The following is a 12,571-nucleotide window of genomic DNA, read 5'->3' as shown; positions in this document are numbered from 1 at the left end:
TCGGTTCACCGGCTTTGAGGCACCTGCAATAATCTGGAGAATGAGGGGGGATTATGCTGTATGGAAGGGCAAAAAGGCATTAGGGTAGCACTCACCGAAGCCTCCACAAGTCGGTGATAACAGGATATAAGTTACGAAATTCGGTACCCGTATTATCGGCCCAGGGACGCAAATGGTACGCTGGACAAAGTAGAAGTTCTCAACCTCTTCCTAAAAGGCGCCATGGTCCCCCAAGAATTTACATACGCACAAAACTGTACACACAAAACACGGGATCAACATAGTTTCACGAATCTCTTGGACTTTGTTTGCAACCATGGCCGAGCCAGCTGAGCCCATACAGAAGAGGCGCCTTCTGAGGATGACCGTGGCACATTACCGTCAACCAAATGTCAGTGAGGAAGACTTCCATCACTGGGTCACCGAGAAACACGCCACACAAGCAGCAAAGCTTCACGCAAAAAATGGTATCGAAGGGTTCTCCATAGTAAGTCTTCTATTTATCACTAAAAGATACCCATCATCCTATTGCCATACAATGGCACAAGTTTCTTAGAACCAGCCAATAACGTTTCTGTCAAGTATTTTGCTCCCAAGTCTTTTCGCAACGCCACGGCTGAGCTCAATGCGAAACGCGGAAGCCCATGGGTTGTCCGTGACTACGATGCTCAAGTCGAGTTCCTGTTCAGAGACATGGAGACTTTTTATAAGGGGGCGTCTGATCCCGACTTTCAAGCACTCCAGGCCGAAGAGGAGCCTTTTATTAGCGGCATCCATGCGGAGATCAGTATTGGCTGGATAGAAACATATGTAAGCGAAGGGAGGGTGGTCAACGTTGGTGATGATGGTAAGCCCAAGTATCCAACATTTAAGGAGTTAAGTGTTGCCCCATAAACGAAAGGTAAGTTAAGGAGCAGTGCACTTGAGGACACTGTAGCCTGCTCGTAACAGCAGGTATGGTCATAGCCTCCACCCTGCCTATATATCAGTCTTCAGATAGTATTTTTCTTTCTGCCCGCGGGCTATTTGAGGTGGAAGTTTCAAGGGACATCACATCGGAGAGCAAGTTTCCAGGTTTGTTGGACGAGCTCTGTTGTAGAATCTTCCTTGGCTCTTATTGCTTGTAGCGTTACTTTAGCCACGCTGCTGAGTTCACCCCTGCCACTGGTGTCTTGCTCAGCAGTAGCTGAATTAGGATTTCTTTCTTTCCAGCTCTCAGTATTTGAAGGTGTCATCATATCGCCAACTAAACTGTGCATGTGCCGTATCGTCGCCTCAATCATGCACGTTAGAATGAGCGGCTGTGTCGACGAGGATGTGGGTAATTTGAAGGAACCGATCGCTAAACCTGGTAGATGAATTGGAAAATGATCGGAAGCAGACAGACCCATTTTCAACCGAACCTCGGTCCATGTTTTGATGTGCTGCAAGGCCTTGTCGAACAACTCGACAAGACACAGGTAGCTGGATAACACAAGAAGCTGTGAAGGTTGGTCTAACACCAGAGAGTCCATTGTTGGCCTGGTATAGGCCTGGCACGACTTGAATCGAGAAACTATTTCATTCAAAATTTCCGTGTATTTGTTGGCGAGTTTAAACGTGCAGTCTACTGCGAGTTCCTTCTTGGGCTGGATGGAATTTGGGTCGTTACTTGTCCACGCGCTTTGCCTTGCTCCAATGGGAGGAATCGACAGCATATGTTGATGAAGCTCCACATTGATATCCGACAGTTTTCGGATCCATGACGTCTTCGCAGATTCAAGAACCGGCTGTTTAGTTTGCTGCGATGTATTGCATGAGCCGTGAATATTGCTAGCAATAGACTGCCGCCGGCTGGACAATGCTTGCGCATAAGCCAGATCAGTGCCAGTATCGTCACTGCCAGTGACGAAAGCAGATGCCTCTTGTTGATTGAAGCTCAAGATATGAGCTGTAGCGTCATCCTGAGATTGACTGCGTGAATTCTCCGGCGTTATATTCCTCGTAAATGATAGCCGGCGTCCGACGCACTTTGAAGGAGCTTCTGAGTAGCGGGGCAACAAAGTAGATGTGAAAGGCGACAACAAGTAGGAGGCATGTGACGCATCGTGAAGCTCACTTCGTTGTTCTTGCTCAGAGCGCTCAACACTATGACTCCGAGGCTCCTGGGAAAACGTTTGGCCAGAGTGGCTAGTCTGAATGGCGCCAAGTTCCATTCCTGACTGCCAATAACGGTCTTCCAAGGGCTGACCAATTTCTGACTCTAGGGATGAAGAATCCTGGGCCAGGACCATGTCAGACGGAATATCAAGTAAGCTTGAAGGAGAAACACCAAAGTGCTCGAGAGCATCTTTGTTTGTTTGCTCAGTTTCTGGGGTTGCTGTATTGTACCATTAGTCACTCCAGTTCTCTCACATTACTATTCTAACTTGATAGGCTTTTTACCTAAGGGTTGTATGACGTTGGCTCGGCGTACAGACGCCTGTTGCGCTGCGTGAGAACGGGCGCGATGGCGAGATCTCACTTGCCTTGGCGTACACTGAACACCGGCTCTCGCGCAACGCACACAGCCATCATTATTGTTCTCCCGTCTGCACCGAAGTTTCTGCCCGTGGCACCGGTCGCATGCGCGGCGAGAAAGACCCAGGTCATGAATGAGCATGCTCATGGTTCCCGAAGCTGACACCGGCAGAGCAGGGGCTCCCGTGCTTCTCTGCTTGAAACCGAGTCTAATTTCCAAGAAAACAAGATCTTATATTTGCTGCAGTCACCCGAGTTCTTACTCGCGTCTCAATCAGGGCCTGTGTACCCTAGACGTATCAAGCGGTTAACTCGGGAACTATAGATTTCGCTGTTTCTGGTATTACATTTGTAAAACACGAGTGTACCTTTTTGGTGTCGTATATGTTGCTTAACGTCTGGATGGGAGGGAAATTGGCGTGTGCCGTCACTGGCCATCGTTGACCACGCGCCGCAAAAAGTATCGCCACACTGAGAGCTGAGAGCAAAAGGGTTACACTGCTCTTACTTCCGTTAGACCCTGCATTTTTCGTATACTGACAGGGCGTAAGAGGTGGGAACTGGGTGATGAGACAGTTCGCCCTCATGCGAACCATATGCTGACTTTCGACGGGCCACATATGTGATGATGATATGGAACAATGAACCCTAATCCCCTCTCAAGCACTCCACCTCTACCTCTGCCAAGCGGATCACGGTACATGTACTAACTTGATCTGAAGAGGCACATGCTCAGCCGGCTCAGCCCCCATGCAGGCATCCTTAACTGGAGATGTCCGAAGTGTTGATGGCGCCGATCCCTTGGATCTATATGCAGGCCAATCTCCAGCAAAGGTCGAGACCAGAGGTTAGAATAAAGATGGATCTAACAGACATGTCTTTGCCACCGGCCACGAACTCGGCGCCACCCGCCCAGATATCACGACAAGGGTTTCGGGGACACTCGGAACTCATCCGTTAGCGGCGAGGCTGGACCTTGATTGAATATATCTCTCGTCATGTGCTGACTTGTTTGCCTCAAAACGGCAAGGTAGGCCGAATCGGCCGACAGTTAAAGGCGATTTCTTGGCTGTGCTGTGGGCGCACACTAAGGGACATCTGGAACGTACGCAAGCCCCAAATTATCCTGGCAGATGCCGTCCAACCCAGTAGCAACCGATGAAATGCAGCTGACAAGAACCCCGCAAGGTAAGACTTTGTGAAGGTTTACCTGGCGGGCTATCCGTGGGGTTACATTTATTACCCTTGCCGTTAACGAAATCTGCACCAGACTTCGCGATAAAACTGCGTGCGGCACATTAGAAAATAAGCACGGTACCTTTGGCGTATAAGAGTTTCTCCGAAGAGCAGCATCTTGCCGACCGTATGAAAATTTCCACATGCACCAAAACAATAGCAAAACGACGTTACGTCTGAACCCTTTCGCTGACCAAAAGCATAGTTGCTTCGGGAGAGCTGATATCACGTAATTCGGTTACACAAGGGCAAATGGAATGCTACACTTCCAGCAATGGTGCTTTAGTCGATTCCTGCAATCGCTTTACTTCATGTACCTTGATTGTAAGCCCTGACAGCTCACCACCCGTTATGCAATGGAACCGTAGTAGTGCTTTCGCGTATTTGACAACTCATATACTGCGTATGTATGTAATATAAAACCAGCAGTTCGTGGTTGTCTATTTAAGTGCTAGTTGTGGGCGTGCTAGTTACTCCACCATTTTGACTTTTTTCAGGGAAGCCTTCACTTTCGCCGGGAGAACAAGACTAAAGGGTTAATCCTGAGGGTCAACGCGGTGCCTGCGAAAGGGCCGGAGCGAGCACATACCCAGTCTGTCCAAAACTTTAAAAGTAAAAGTCGTATACACATGAGAATCAGGAGATGCCATTGTAATACAGTCCTGACGGGATGGCTGTCGTCGTATCAAGACACACAAAGGGGCTACAACACGGCAATTTGGTCCGTCAATTCGACACATCTATGGCAAACAGAGTACTATCCTACAGATTGGCTTCTTTGAGGAAATGCTCCAGGTCCGACATGGGATCTGCATTTTCCACCATTCCAAGCGCTGCGCCAGGTTGTTTGTAACCGAGGAGATTGAGCATCTTGGGACTCATCGACAGTGCTTTGCTGCGTGGGATAGCCAAGAATTGGTTCTCCTGTGTGCGGAAAGTGCCACGACAGAAGAATAAACCGTGAAGCACGCGAGTAAACCCCGGAACGCTGTTGTGGCCGGCGCCATGCCAGCAAGACGCAAGGAAAATGAGTGCCGCGCCTGGTTTCATCTCTATGTTTCTGTCAGTAATGAGGAAAACAATACGTAAAGAAACCAAATGCACATCAGAGCAGAAAAAAAAAAACAGACGCACCAGCAAAAGTCACCTCGTCTAACCGCGGCTCTCTTTTATCATCCCAACGATGACTGCCAGGAATAAACATGGTAGCACCATTTTCCTGCGTTGTCTCGACACCTGCAATTAAGCACCCAAATTGAGCCGCATTGTTGAGCTTGTACGGCTTGCTCTCATGCTCAATAAGGTGTGTTCCGTCATCTCTGTGAAGACGCTGTCGTGGCGCCCCGTATTGGATGCGAAAGCTTAAACTCACAGAGAGCAATGGGTCGATGTGATACGGAAGATCGTACTTTTCAACCCTTCTAGTACCCACGTCGGTCAAGATGTGTGTCCGTAGTTCTTCGAGAACCGGATGCTCGCAAATTCTCGCCATTGTATCAGATTTGCCTACTAGACCGCCGATTAGGATTGTTTCCTGTGGAACTAAGTCCTTAAAGAAACCTTCATCTTCGGACCGGTCTGCCTTGGTGTACCTCTCAATCTCCTTCTCAATGGACTCTAGCTCTTCGGAACTAACAAGGCCATTGATGATAACGCCGCCGTCACGGTCGATTACGGAGAGGATCTCTTCTATCGGTGCGCTGGCCAATAGCTCTGCAATGCGGACAGAGGGCTTATAATTGGTCGGGAACAGTTCCGGGGGCTGGTCCATAGCGGTTGACGATTGAACAGCAAGGGATGGTGCTCACGATTTGCGAATGGGCCTGGCTAGATCAATTCGCTCAACAGTTATCAAGTTGAGACGCAACCTTTGTAATTATCGCTTCATCCAAAGATTTGCCAAATACATTCTTATCGACATCAGGTTGAATAACCAACCTCGGCTGGTTGTCATATTCCTTCCTAGCCAGCAAATGGGTTTTGACACAAAAGGAAATATCCGATGTGCGCGTAGTGGGAAATCCAATGGCCTACCAATATGCGAATCGCCTGATTGGGAACTTTGTATTTGCAGCTTGACTAAGCTCAAAGGGTGGCTTACAGTTACATTGCGTGGGCCACATGCATATCAGAAGCTCAATATACCTCGCATAAAGGGTCTGGAAGCAGACAAGATATACCCACACCGCCAGTTACTGCACACCATAACTGTATTGATGTTTAATGACTGAGTTGAATTAAAACTATAGGGTTATCAAGTTGTGGGCTTGTTAAGCGCTCGTCGTATCAAAAACTGTAGCCACACAGTCCAAAGATCCGGCCCCATAATACCTGGATGGAGTGAAAGGTAACTTACAGTTTAGCTTGGTAGATACCATACTAGTAAACGACTTGTTCGTGGCGAGATCTAGGCCATTGTAGGAGTACATGAGGAGCCCTTTTGCATGCTCTCTAGCCAGGACTGTTCCACTTGTTGGTATTCGTGAGGTGTAAGAGATGAGAGAGCGCGAGCATACAATGCACCTCTCACCACTACTCTCTGTTGTAGGAATTCGAGGACTTCTGTAGCAACTGCCGTATCCCCAAACAGTGCCCAGGGCTCCGTTAACTGTGTGATAAAGACGATCTGACGACGATCGTGGGGTTTCATCGGCAGCAACTCAGTGGTGAAACAAGAGAAATATCATGGAATTGTATGAGCCTGGGTTTACCTCTCCCGTTTACTAGAAAGCATATGCGTTGTGTGTTCGGTTGCAGTTATCTCAGTAGCGTCAGCTTGGTCACTCAAGAGACCCAAGTCATTAATAAGTGCAATAGAGATGAGAAATGGTGGAACTTCAAAGAGACGTTAGACTACTAGTGATACTGTAGACTATCTGCCACGCTAAATAGGAACCCCAACGCATCTGAGGTCATTTAGTGACTCAAGTGCTCGCAGGACCTCCATTGAACTTTCCAGGGTACTTTGCGGCCATGTATGTTAAGTCGCCTTTGACAACATAGCCAATATGCCCCAGGCCAAACAACTCCTTCAGTTCCGGGCTGAGGGTCTCCTGCAATTTGCTGGGCAATTTGGCAGTCCAGTTGACCAGTGGACGCATATAAGGGGCGGAGTAATAAGCAAAAAGAATAGCACGGTCCTCATTCTTTGTCGTGTTGCTGCCTGATGTGTGCCAAAGGCGGCCATCTAGGACAATTATATCACCAGCATCTGCTTCAAATGGTACCAGAAGTTCTGGTGCGTTTTCGGGAACATCCTGCCACCGAGTCCACTTGTTAGACCCGGGAATGTATAATGTTGCGCCGTTTTCTTTCGTGACTTTTGTCAAACACCAGATCACGTTGACAGCCCAGACATCCAGCCAGGGCTCGGGAAGGACAATGCTCTGGTCTGAATGCAGTGCCATGCTCTCTGATCCGGGGCGAGCGATGTTGGCCGAGAAATTACTGACGAGAAACTTTTCGCCGAGTAGGGACTTTGTCAACTCTATGGCGGTGGGATGCGTAAGCATGTCGCGGAAGTACTCATCGAGCTCTGGAAGATAAAACACCCGCACATTAGAAGGATTAGGGTCCAAAATGGGTTGGAATGTTTCCTCGCCGCTGGCCTCTGATGTTTTCTTTGCTTCCCATAGCCGCCCAAGCGCGTGAGCTGCCTCGTCTTTGGCAAGGATGGATGGAATCTTCACCCATCCGTGCTCTCGAAGATGAGCCTTGGCTCCTTCCATGTCGACGTCCATTTGTTAAAGTCTGGCTCGTAATTGGAAACAAGAAATATCGTGGGATATTGAGATTGAGATGAGGCCATATGATTGGAGGGGAAGAACAGCTACAGTGCAGAAAGAGGAGTAAACTCGGGGAACGAAACCGCAAACGCTAGATATTTCACAAACAGCATTACGATCTCGATATCAGCAGAGCACACCAAATACACTTGATGCCAAGAACCTTGTTGTCTTAGACCCAACAAGTGCCTTCGTCCCAGACCGGTTCGGCCTTTCGGGATCCTAGCTCGGTGTTTGAAGCAAGGTCATTCATTCATTGCCCAGTATCCGGGGACCCGTCCCGTTCACCATAATGAGGCCCTAAAAGAATACTTACTTGACGGGTATGCCGAACAGCCGTTGGAATTGGTGGGAATCGAATATACAGCGGAACCCTGGCACCGTTGTGTGGCAAACTTAAGTCAGACCTCACTTGGGTGTGTGAAGGTGACCCTGTCGCAAGTCACCTGTATTTGCAAATTTATGGGGATTATTATACAGTATTTCACAATTATGCCCCGGGAGTTCCCAGAAACGGGTGACTCGCAAAAGGGTCACGTTGACACACCCAAGGGAGGTCTGACTTACTCCGTAGTTCGCAGACAAAAAGCATGCTAGGAAGGCGAGATGTTTTTGCCGCGCCTCGGCTAGATGAGGTCTGCACTTGGCCAATACAACTGTTGTCAGCAAAGACGGCCGAGAGTCAGGCTCTGCTCTACACGCTTTGACCCTCACCCTTCTGCATGTCAGACGGATAACTTCCACAACTCCTGTACATGAACTACATGCACTACCCGTCGCTTACTGCTCAGATTGTGTTGACAGTATAGCCCCGCATGAAATGTTTCCCACATTGCGCAACCATGGCCACATAAGCGTCGTTTCGGCGACGGGGATGAAATGCCGACGACGAGGGTCCTGATCAATCTCATCAGATTTGCCGAATCACTCGGTTTGATGACTAGGATAACCCTCTTCGGCTCCAACAAAATAAGTGATCGTCCATCCGCACACTCATGCCCATCGTTCGATAAACTGGGGCTCTGCAGACTTTGTCGACACTGACCAATCTCTATGGGCATTTAGTGTTGGAGTCAGCAAACGACCCTAGGCGTGCAGTAAATGCAGAAACCAACACTGGGTTCGCATCTGCTTGCCGTCAACCCTCTTATTTAGCGGCATGACTGAAATGAGTACCATGGAGCCGCGTCACCTTGTAATGCGTGATGCTTCCCCCTCCTATTTTTTTTTTTTTTGTTTTGACTCTTTTTGGTTCTTGGGCTTTTCTCCCGTTTCTTTGACTCCTTCCGCCTTTTCCGTGTAAATCAGTTAACCAGCAGATGCGTCATTGTTTGAATCTAAGCGATGTTTGGCGCTTTCCGTTGCAATAAAGACGCGAGGGACAATCTGGAATACGTTGATTTGTCAGGCAATAGTAGGGTTGACGCTCGCAACTATACCGTGATAGTGAGTAACTTGTTAAACCAGTCCTCAAACCGTCGGCCTTCATTGTGCACAACACAGTCACAATCAATAAAGATGCTAAGAAATGGAAACTAGGCCTGTGATCAATGCCGAGATAAAAAGGTAGGTCAAAGTCTCAGACACATCGCATAACCGTAACTGATGAAGCAAACTTGGCAAAAGCTCAAATGCAGCGGAGACCTTTATGGCTGCCAACGATGTCAAGTTACGTCCACCACATGCACGTACAGGTCGTCTGCCGGTTCCACAGAGTCGAACTCGAAGCACCGCCGATCAGTAACAGATCCCAAAGTTTGGCCTGCTTCAAAGTCTCAGGTAAGGGGGCCGCACATAGAAAGCAACTTCGGTTGCAGTTCCGCGGCTGGGGTAGCATCTACTACTGCACCGATGGACATGTCCCAGTCATTGCCCTCAGCGGACCTCAAAATGGGCTTTTGGTCGCCCATGACGCTGCCCCTGTTCTATGACGACCACCATGACTGGGACCAAGTTCAGGCTAGAGAGGACGAAAGCCTAGGTTTCAGGATTGATGTGAATGTAGATGCTCCTCCTTCTCTATCCCACTTCGACGAGCTTCAGGGCATCACTCCACCGCAATCGTCGTCCACTGCCTCGGGGACTGCGGCTGACCATGTCTTGGACGACCTCATCACGAGCCGCCCGCCGACCGCCGACCCCAATGCCGCCTCTGTGGACTTATTTAAGGACCGCAGTCACCGGTGCGAGTGTGTCCGGGTCCTGGCCGATATCCTCGAGAAGATCAACCGCGACGATGGCAGCGATAATGATCAAACTGAACACTTCGATGACTTACTCGTGGACTTTCGTGATGGCATCGACACGTGTAAGCGAGTCCTGCCATGCAACTATTGTTCTCTCTGTACCGCAAATTCGATGTTCGTTATCACAGTCATCCGGCATCTGGTGAGCATGTCGCAACACCTATGCCGTCAGCTTCTCACATACCACCAAAAAATAAACACCTCATCAGCCATCGACGTACCCCCTCCGTCACTGAGCGCGGGTATCCATGTGGGCAAATATGCAGTTAGGGCAACGACGTTGACATTTGAGTTTGTATTTACCATAGTCACAATGCATTTCAACGATCTTCAACGGCTTCTAGAACATTTACATGATGAAATTAAGACTGGAACAAAGGCGTTCAAACTTCTTAAGGCTGCTGTCGACGATGTAAGAAGGGTTTTTGGCGATTTGCAAATGATTGCAAAAGGACGATCAGCTGCAAATAGTCTGGAACAGAGAAAACGAAAGGCGGCATTCTAGACAAGCGGTGCGATAAATATTTTCTGTGGTACAATGGAAAGTGAAAAATCGCAGACTCCGTGGTACCAAAAGAAAGAGAGCCGTTTGTAGCTCATATGCTAAACTGAAATGTGGTAAGCTACAATATCTCATGATGCCGTAGCAAACAACAACTACTATCTTCTTTATGGGATCCATCATTCCTTACCCGGCCTTGGTACTCAGAAGACCTGCGTCGCTGAATTCTGGCTCCTGCTCTCCCTCAATGCGACGCAGAAGCTCGACATGACGCGGACTCCGTGGCTCGACCTTGAACTCAAACTCCTTGGGACGATTGACCATTCCTGGAATAGCTTCCAGCTTTACGGGAATCTCGTTTCCGTTTGCATCCCTGTCCTTTCGAATCCGAAAAACGGCAAGCAATTGCACAACGGTAATGTAAACACTTGCGTCTGCGAAAAAACGGCCGGCACAAGATCGTCGCCCGTAGCCAAATGCGAGATCACCAGGATCAGGCTCGTTCAGTGGCGCCATATACCTCTCGGGTTTAAAAGTGTGTGGATCCGAGTAATCTTTTGGATCATGCAAGAACCACCAGAGAGAGGGAAGTAAGTAAGAGCCCTCGGGAATTATGTACTCCCCATAAACAATGTCTTCTTCGGATTTGTGTGTCAACCCCATCGGTCCCACGGGGTTCCATCGCCAAGCTTCTTTCACGATGCCGTCAATATAAGGTAGATTCTGTCTGTCGTCGAAAGTAGGGAGCCGATCATTTCCAACCACACGATCAATTTCTTCCTGTGCCCGTTCCTGCACTTCTGGAAAGATGACCAAGGCACAGATGACACTTGTTATGATGGCGACTGTACTATCCGAGCCTGCGGCGTAGAGACTGACAGCAGTCCATTTGATAGCTTCTTCGTCATCCAGTGTCATGCTGGTTTCATTACCGGTCTTAATCATGTTTTTCTCCAGCAGGTTGGAAACGTACGACGGCCGGTGGGCCTTGTGTGACATCTGCCGCTTGACGAATTCGTAGGGTAGCTGTGCGGCGGCCTCGTTGATTCCTTTCCATTCTTGGGCCGTCTTCCTGTACGACGTGCCAGGGAACCAGTCAGGAAGATACTTGATGGCAGGGACAGCGTCGACCGCCCAAGAAAGTGGTACAAACGCACGGGACAGATTCTCCATTGCGTGCTCAATTACATCAACGAGCGGATCTGGCCCATTCCTCTCCACCGAATATCCATACGTAATTCTCAATACAACAGCGGCCGCCAGACTGACAGACTGTCAGCTTTGTAACTCAATCCATCACTTATTGGAGGAAAGGAAAAGGGGAAAGTGGTGATGGCTTACCGTTTTAAATGTTTCAGTATGTTGTCGGGATCATGTAACGTCTGTAGGGTGAAGTGCAGAGCTTCCTTTTCCTGAGTGCCTTGGAAACCGGCGGACAGTGACTTAGTACCAATCTCCTGATGGACCATTTTTCGATGCTTGCGATATGTATTGTTATACTGATGGGTTATCAGGAAGTTTTCGAAACCACATAGCGTAGCAAAATTGAGCTGCGGTCTTGCAGATGTCTTCTGGGCTTTTTTCCCCATTACCGCATGTGCGGCCTCTTTGTCATGAAAGATGATGAGATTTAGGCCCATTACAGTGATGGAACTAATTGGGCCATAAGTGTCCTTGTGCTTGAACCAATGTAAGAACTCTGGCTCTCCTTTCGGCGGGAGATCAAGGATATTGCCGACAATAGGCAGAGGTTTCGGCCCAGGAGGAAGGCGATAGCCTGCCTTTCGCTTCAATAGTCGTTGACATAGTAGTAGACCGAGAAACGCGACCAAAGCCACGAGGCTAACCTGGCCGAGCAAACTGGGAGTCATTGTATCCCAACGACCAAATTTCATTCAGGCGACAGTCCAGCAGGATCCCTCGTAGTGGTATACTTCTGCTACAGATATTATTTATCGGGTTTCAGGGCAGTAGACTTGGTCTTTCAGGATTTAAACGACAACGGGATTGTTTGTTTTATTCGCTCATCCGTAGTAATTTACAGGAATTTCCACTGAAAGGTGTTGGCATAGGAAGTGGGGAGACGTCCCTTCAACGTGACAAGACCAACACGGCGACAGCTTTAAAAACGCCCCGGAACTTTCCACCTACATCTTCTGTTCTAAGAAGGGAAGTAAGACCAACTCGGAACTTGCTTGATAGGGAAAAAATGCCGTTTACGGCGGATACTATCTGCCAAAGTACTACCGCATCGTGACCCCAGCCACTTGACCGAAAATAATCTTCGTATTATACAGTACCTA

General features: G+C 48.7%; 7 protein-coding genes across 7 annotated transcripts; 2 read left to right on the top strand and 5 right to left on the bottom strand.

Annotated features, from left to right (window-relative positions):
* Window positions 1-316: 316 nt before the first annotated feature.
* Window positions 317-894, top strand: VFPPC_11132 (dimeric alpha-beta barrel; the record flags this gene model as incomplete). Its single annotated transcript, XM_018289397.1, has 2 exons — window positions 317-487; window positions 583-894. 2 exons carry the CDS (start codon window positions 317-319, stop codon window positions 892-894), a joined length of 483 nt encoding a protein of 160 aa, XP_018140264.1.
* Window positions 895-1,040: 146 nt separating this feature from the next.
* Window positions 1,041-2,631, bottom strand: VFPPC_14875 (C6 finger transcription factor; the record flags this gene model as incomplete). Its single annotated transcript, XM_018292643.1, has 3 exons — window positions 1,041-2,359; window positions 2,425-2,461; window positions 2,518-2,631. 3 exons carry the CDS (start codon window positions 2,629-2,631, stop codon window positions 1,041-1,043), a joined length of 1,470 nt encoding a protein of 489 aa, XP_018140265.1.
* Window positions 2,632-2,798: 167 nt separating this feature from the next.
* VFPPC_16369 (hypothetical protein) lies at window positions 2,799-3,119 on the bottom strand (the record flags this gene model as incomplete). The annotated part of the gene is made up of 1 exon (XM_018294122.1): window positions 2,799-3,119. The coding sequence occupies one exon, from the start codon at window positions 3,117-3,119 to the stop codon at window positions 2,799-2,801; it is 321 nt and encodes a 106-aa protein (XP_018140266.1).
* A 1,378-nt stretch (window positions 3,120-4,497) lies between these two features.
* VFPPC_11133 (phytanoyl-CoA dioxygenase) lies at window positions 4,498-5,506 on the bottom strand (the record flags this gene model as incomplete). The annotated part of the gene is made up of 2 exons (XM_018289398.1): window positions 4,498-4,787; window positions 4,870-5,506. The coding sequence occupies 2 exons, from the start codon at window positions 5,504-5,506 to the stop codon at window positions 4,498-4,500; spliced, it is 927 nt and encodes a 308-aa protein (XP_018140267.1).
* A 1,153-nt stretch (window positions 5,507-6,659) lies between these two features.
* On the bottom strand, window positions 6,660-7,463 carry VFPPC_11134 (phytanoyl-CoA dioxygenase family protein; the record flags this gene model as incomplete). Its single annotated transcript, XM_018289399.1, has 1 exon — window positions 6,660-7,463. The coding sequence occupies one exon, from the start codon at window positions 7,461-7,463 to the stop codon at window positions 6,660-6,662; it is 804 nt and encodes a 267-aa protein (XP_018140268.1).
* A 1,947-nt stretch (window positions 7,464-9,410) lies between these two features.
* Window positions 9,411-10,271, top strand: VFPPC_14876 (hypothetical protein; the record flags this gene model as incomplete). Its single annotated transcript, XM_022428938.1, has 1 exon — window positions 9,411-10,271. One exon carries the CDS (start codon window positions 9,411-9,413, stop codon window positions 10,269-10,271), a length of 861 nt encoding a protein of 286 aa, XP_022284187.1.
* Window positions 10,272-10,454: 183 nt separating this feature from the next.
* VFPPC_11136 (cytochrome p450 oxidoreductase) lies at window positions 10,455-12,139 on the bottom strand (the record flags this gene model as incomplete). Its single annotated transcript, XM_018289401.1, has 2 exons — window positions 10,455-11,532; window positions 11,610-12,139. 2 exons carry the CDS (start codon window positions 12,137-12,139, stop codon window positions 10,455-10,457), a joined length of 1,608 nt encoding a protein of 535 aa, XP_018140271.1.
* Window positions 12,140-12,571: the final 432 nt, after the last annotated feature.

Source organism: Pochonia chlamydosporia, chromosome 6 (genome assembly GCF_001653235.2).
Source record: "Pochonia chlamydosporia 170 chromosome 6, whole genome shotgun sequence".
Lineage (NCBI taxonomy): Eukaryota > Fungi > Ascomycota > Sordariomycetes > Hypocreales > Clavicipitaceae > Pochonia > Pochonia chlamydosporia.
The sequence above is the reverse complement of the archived record's forward strand: the minus strand, read 5'-3'. Positions and strand labels throughout refer to the sequence as shown.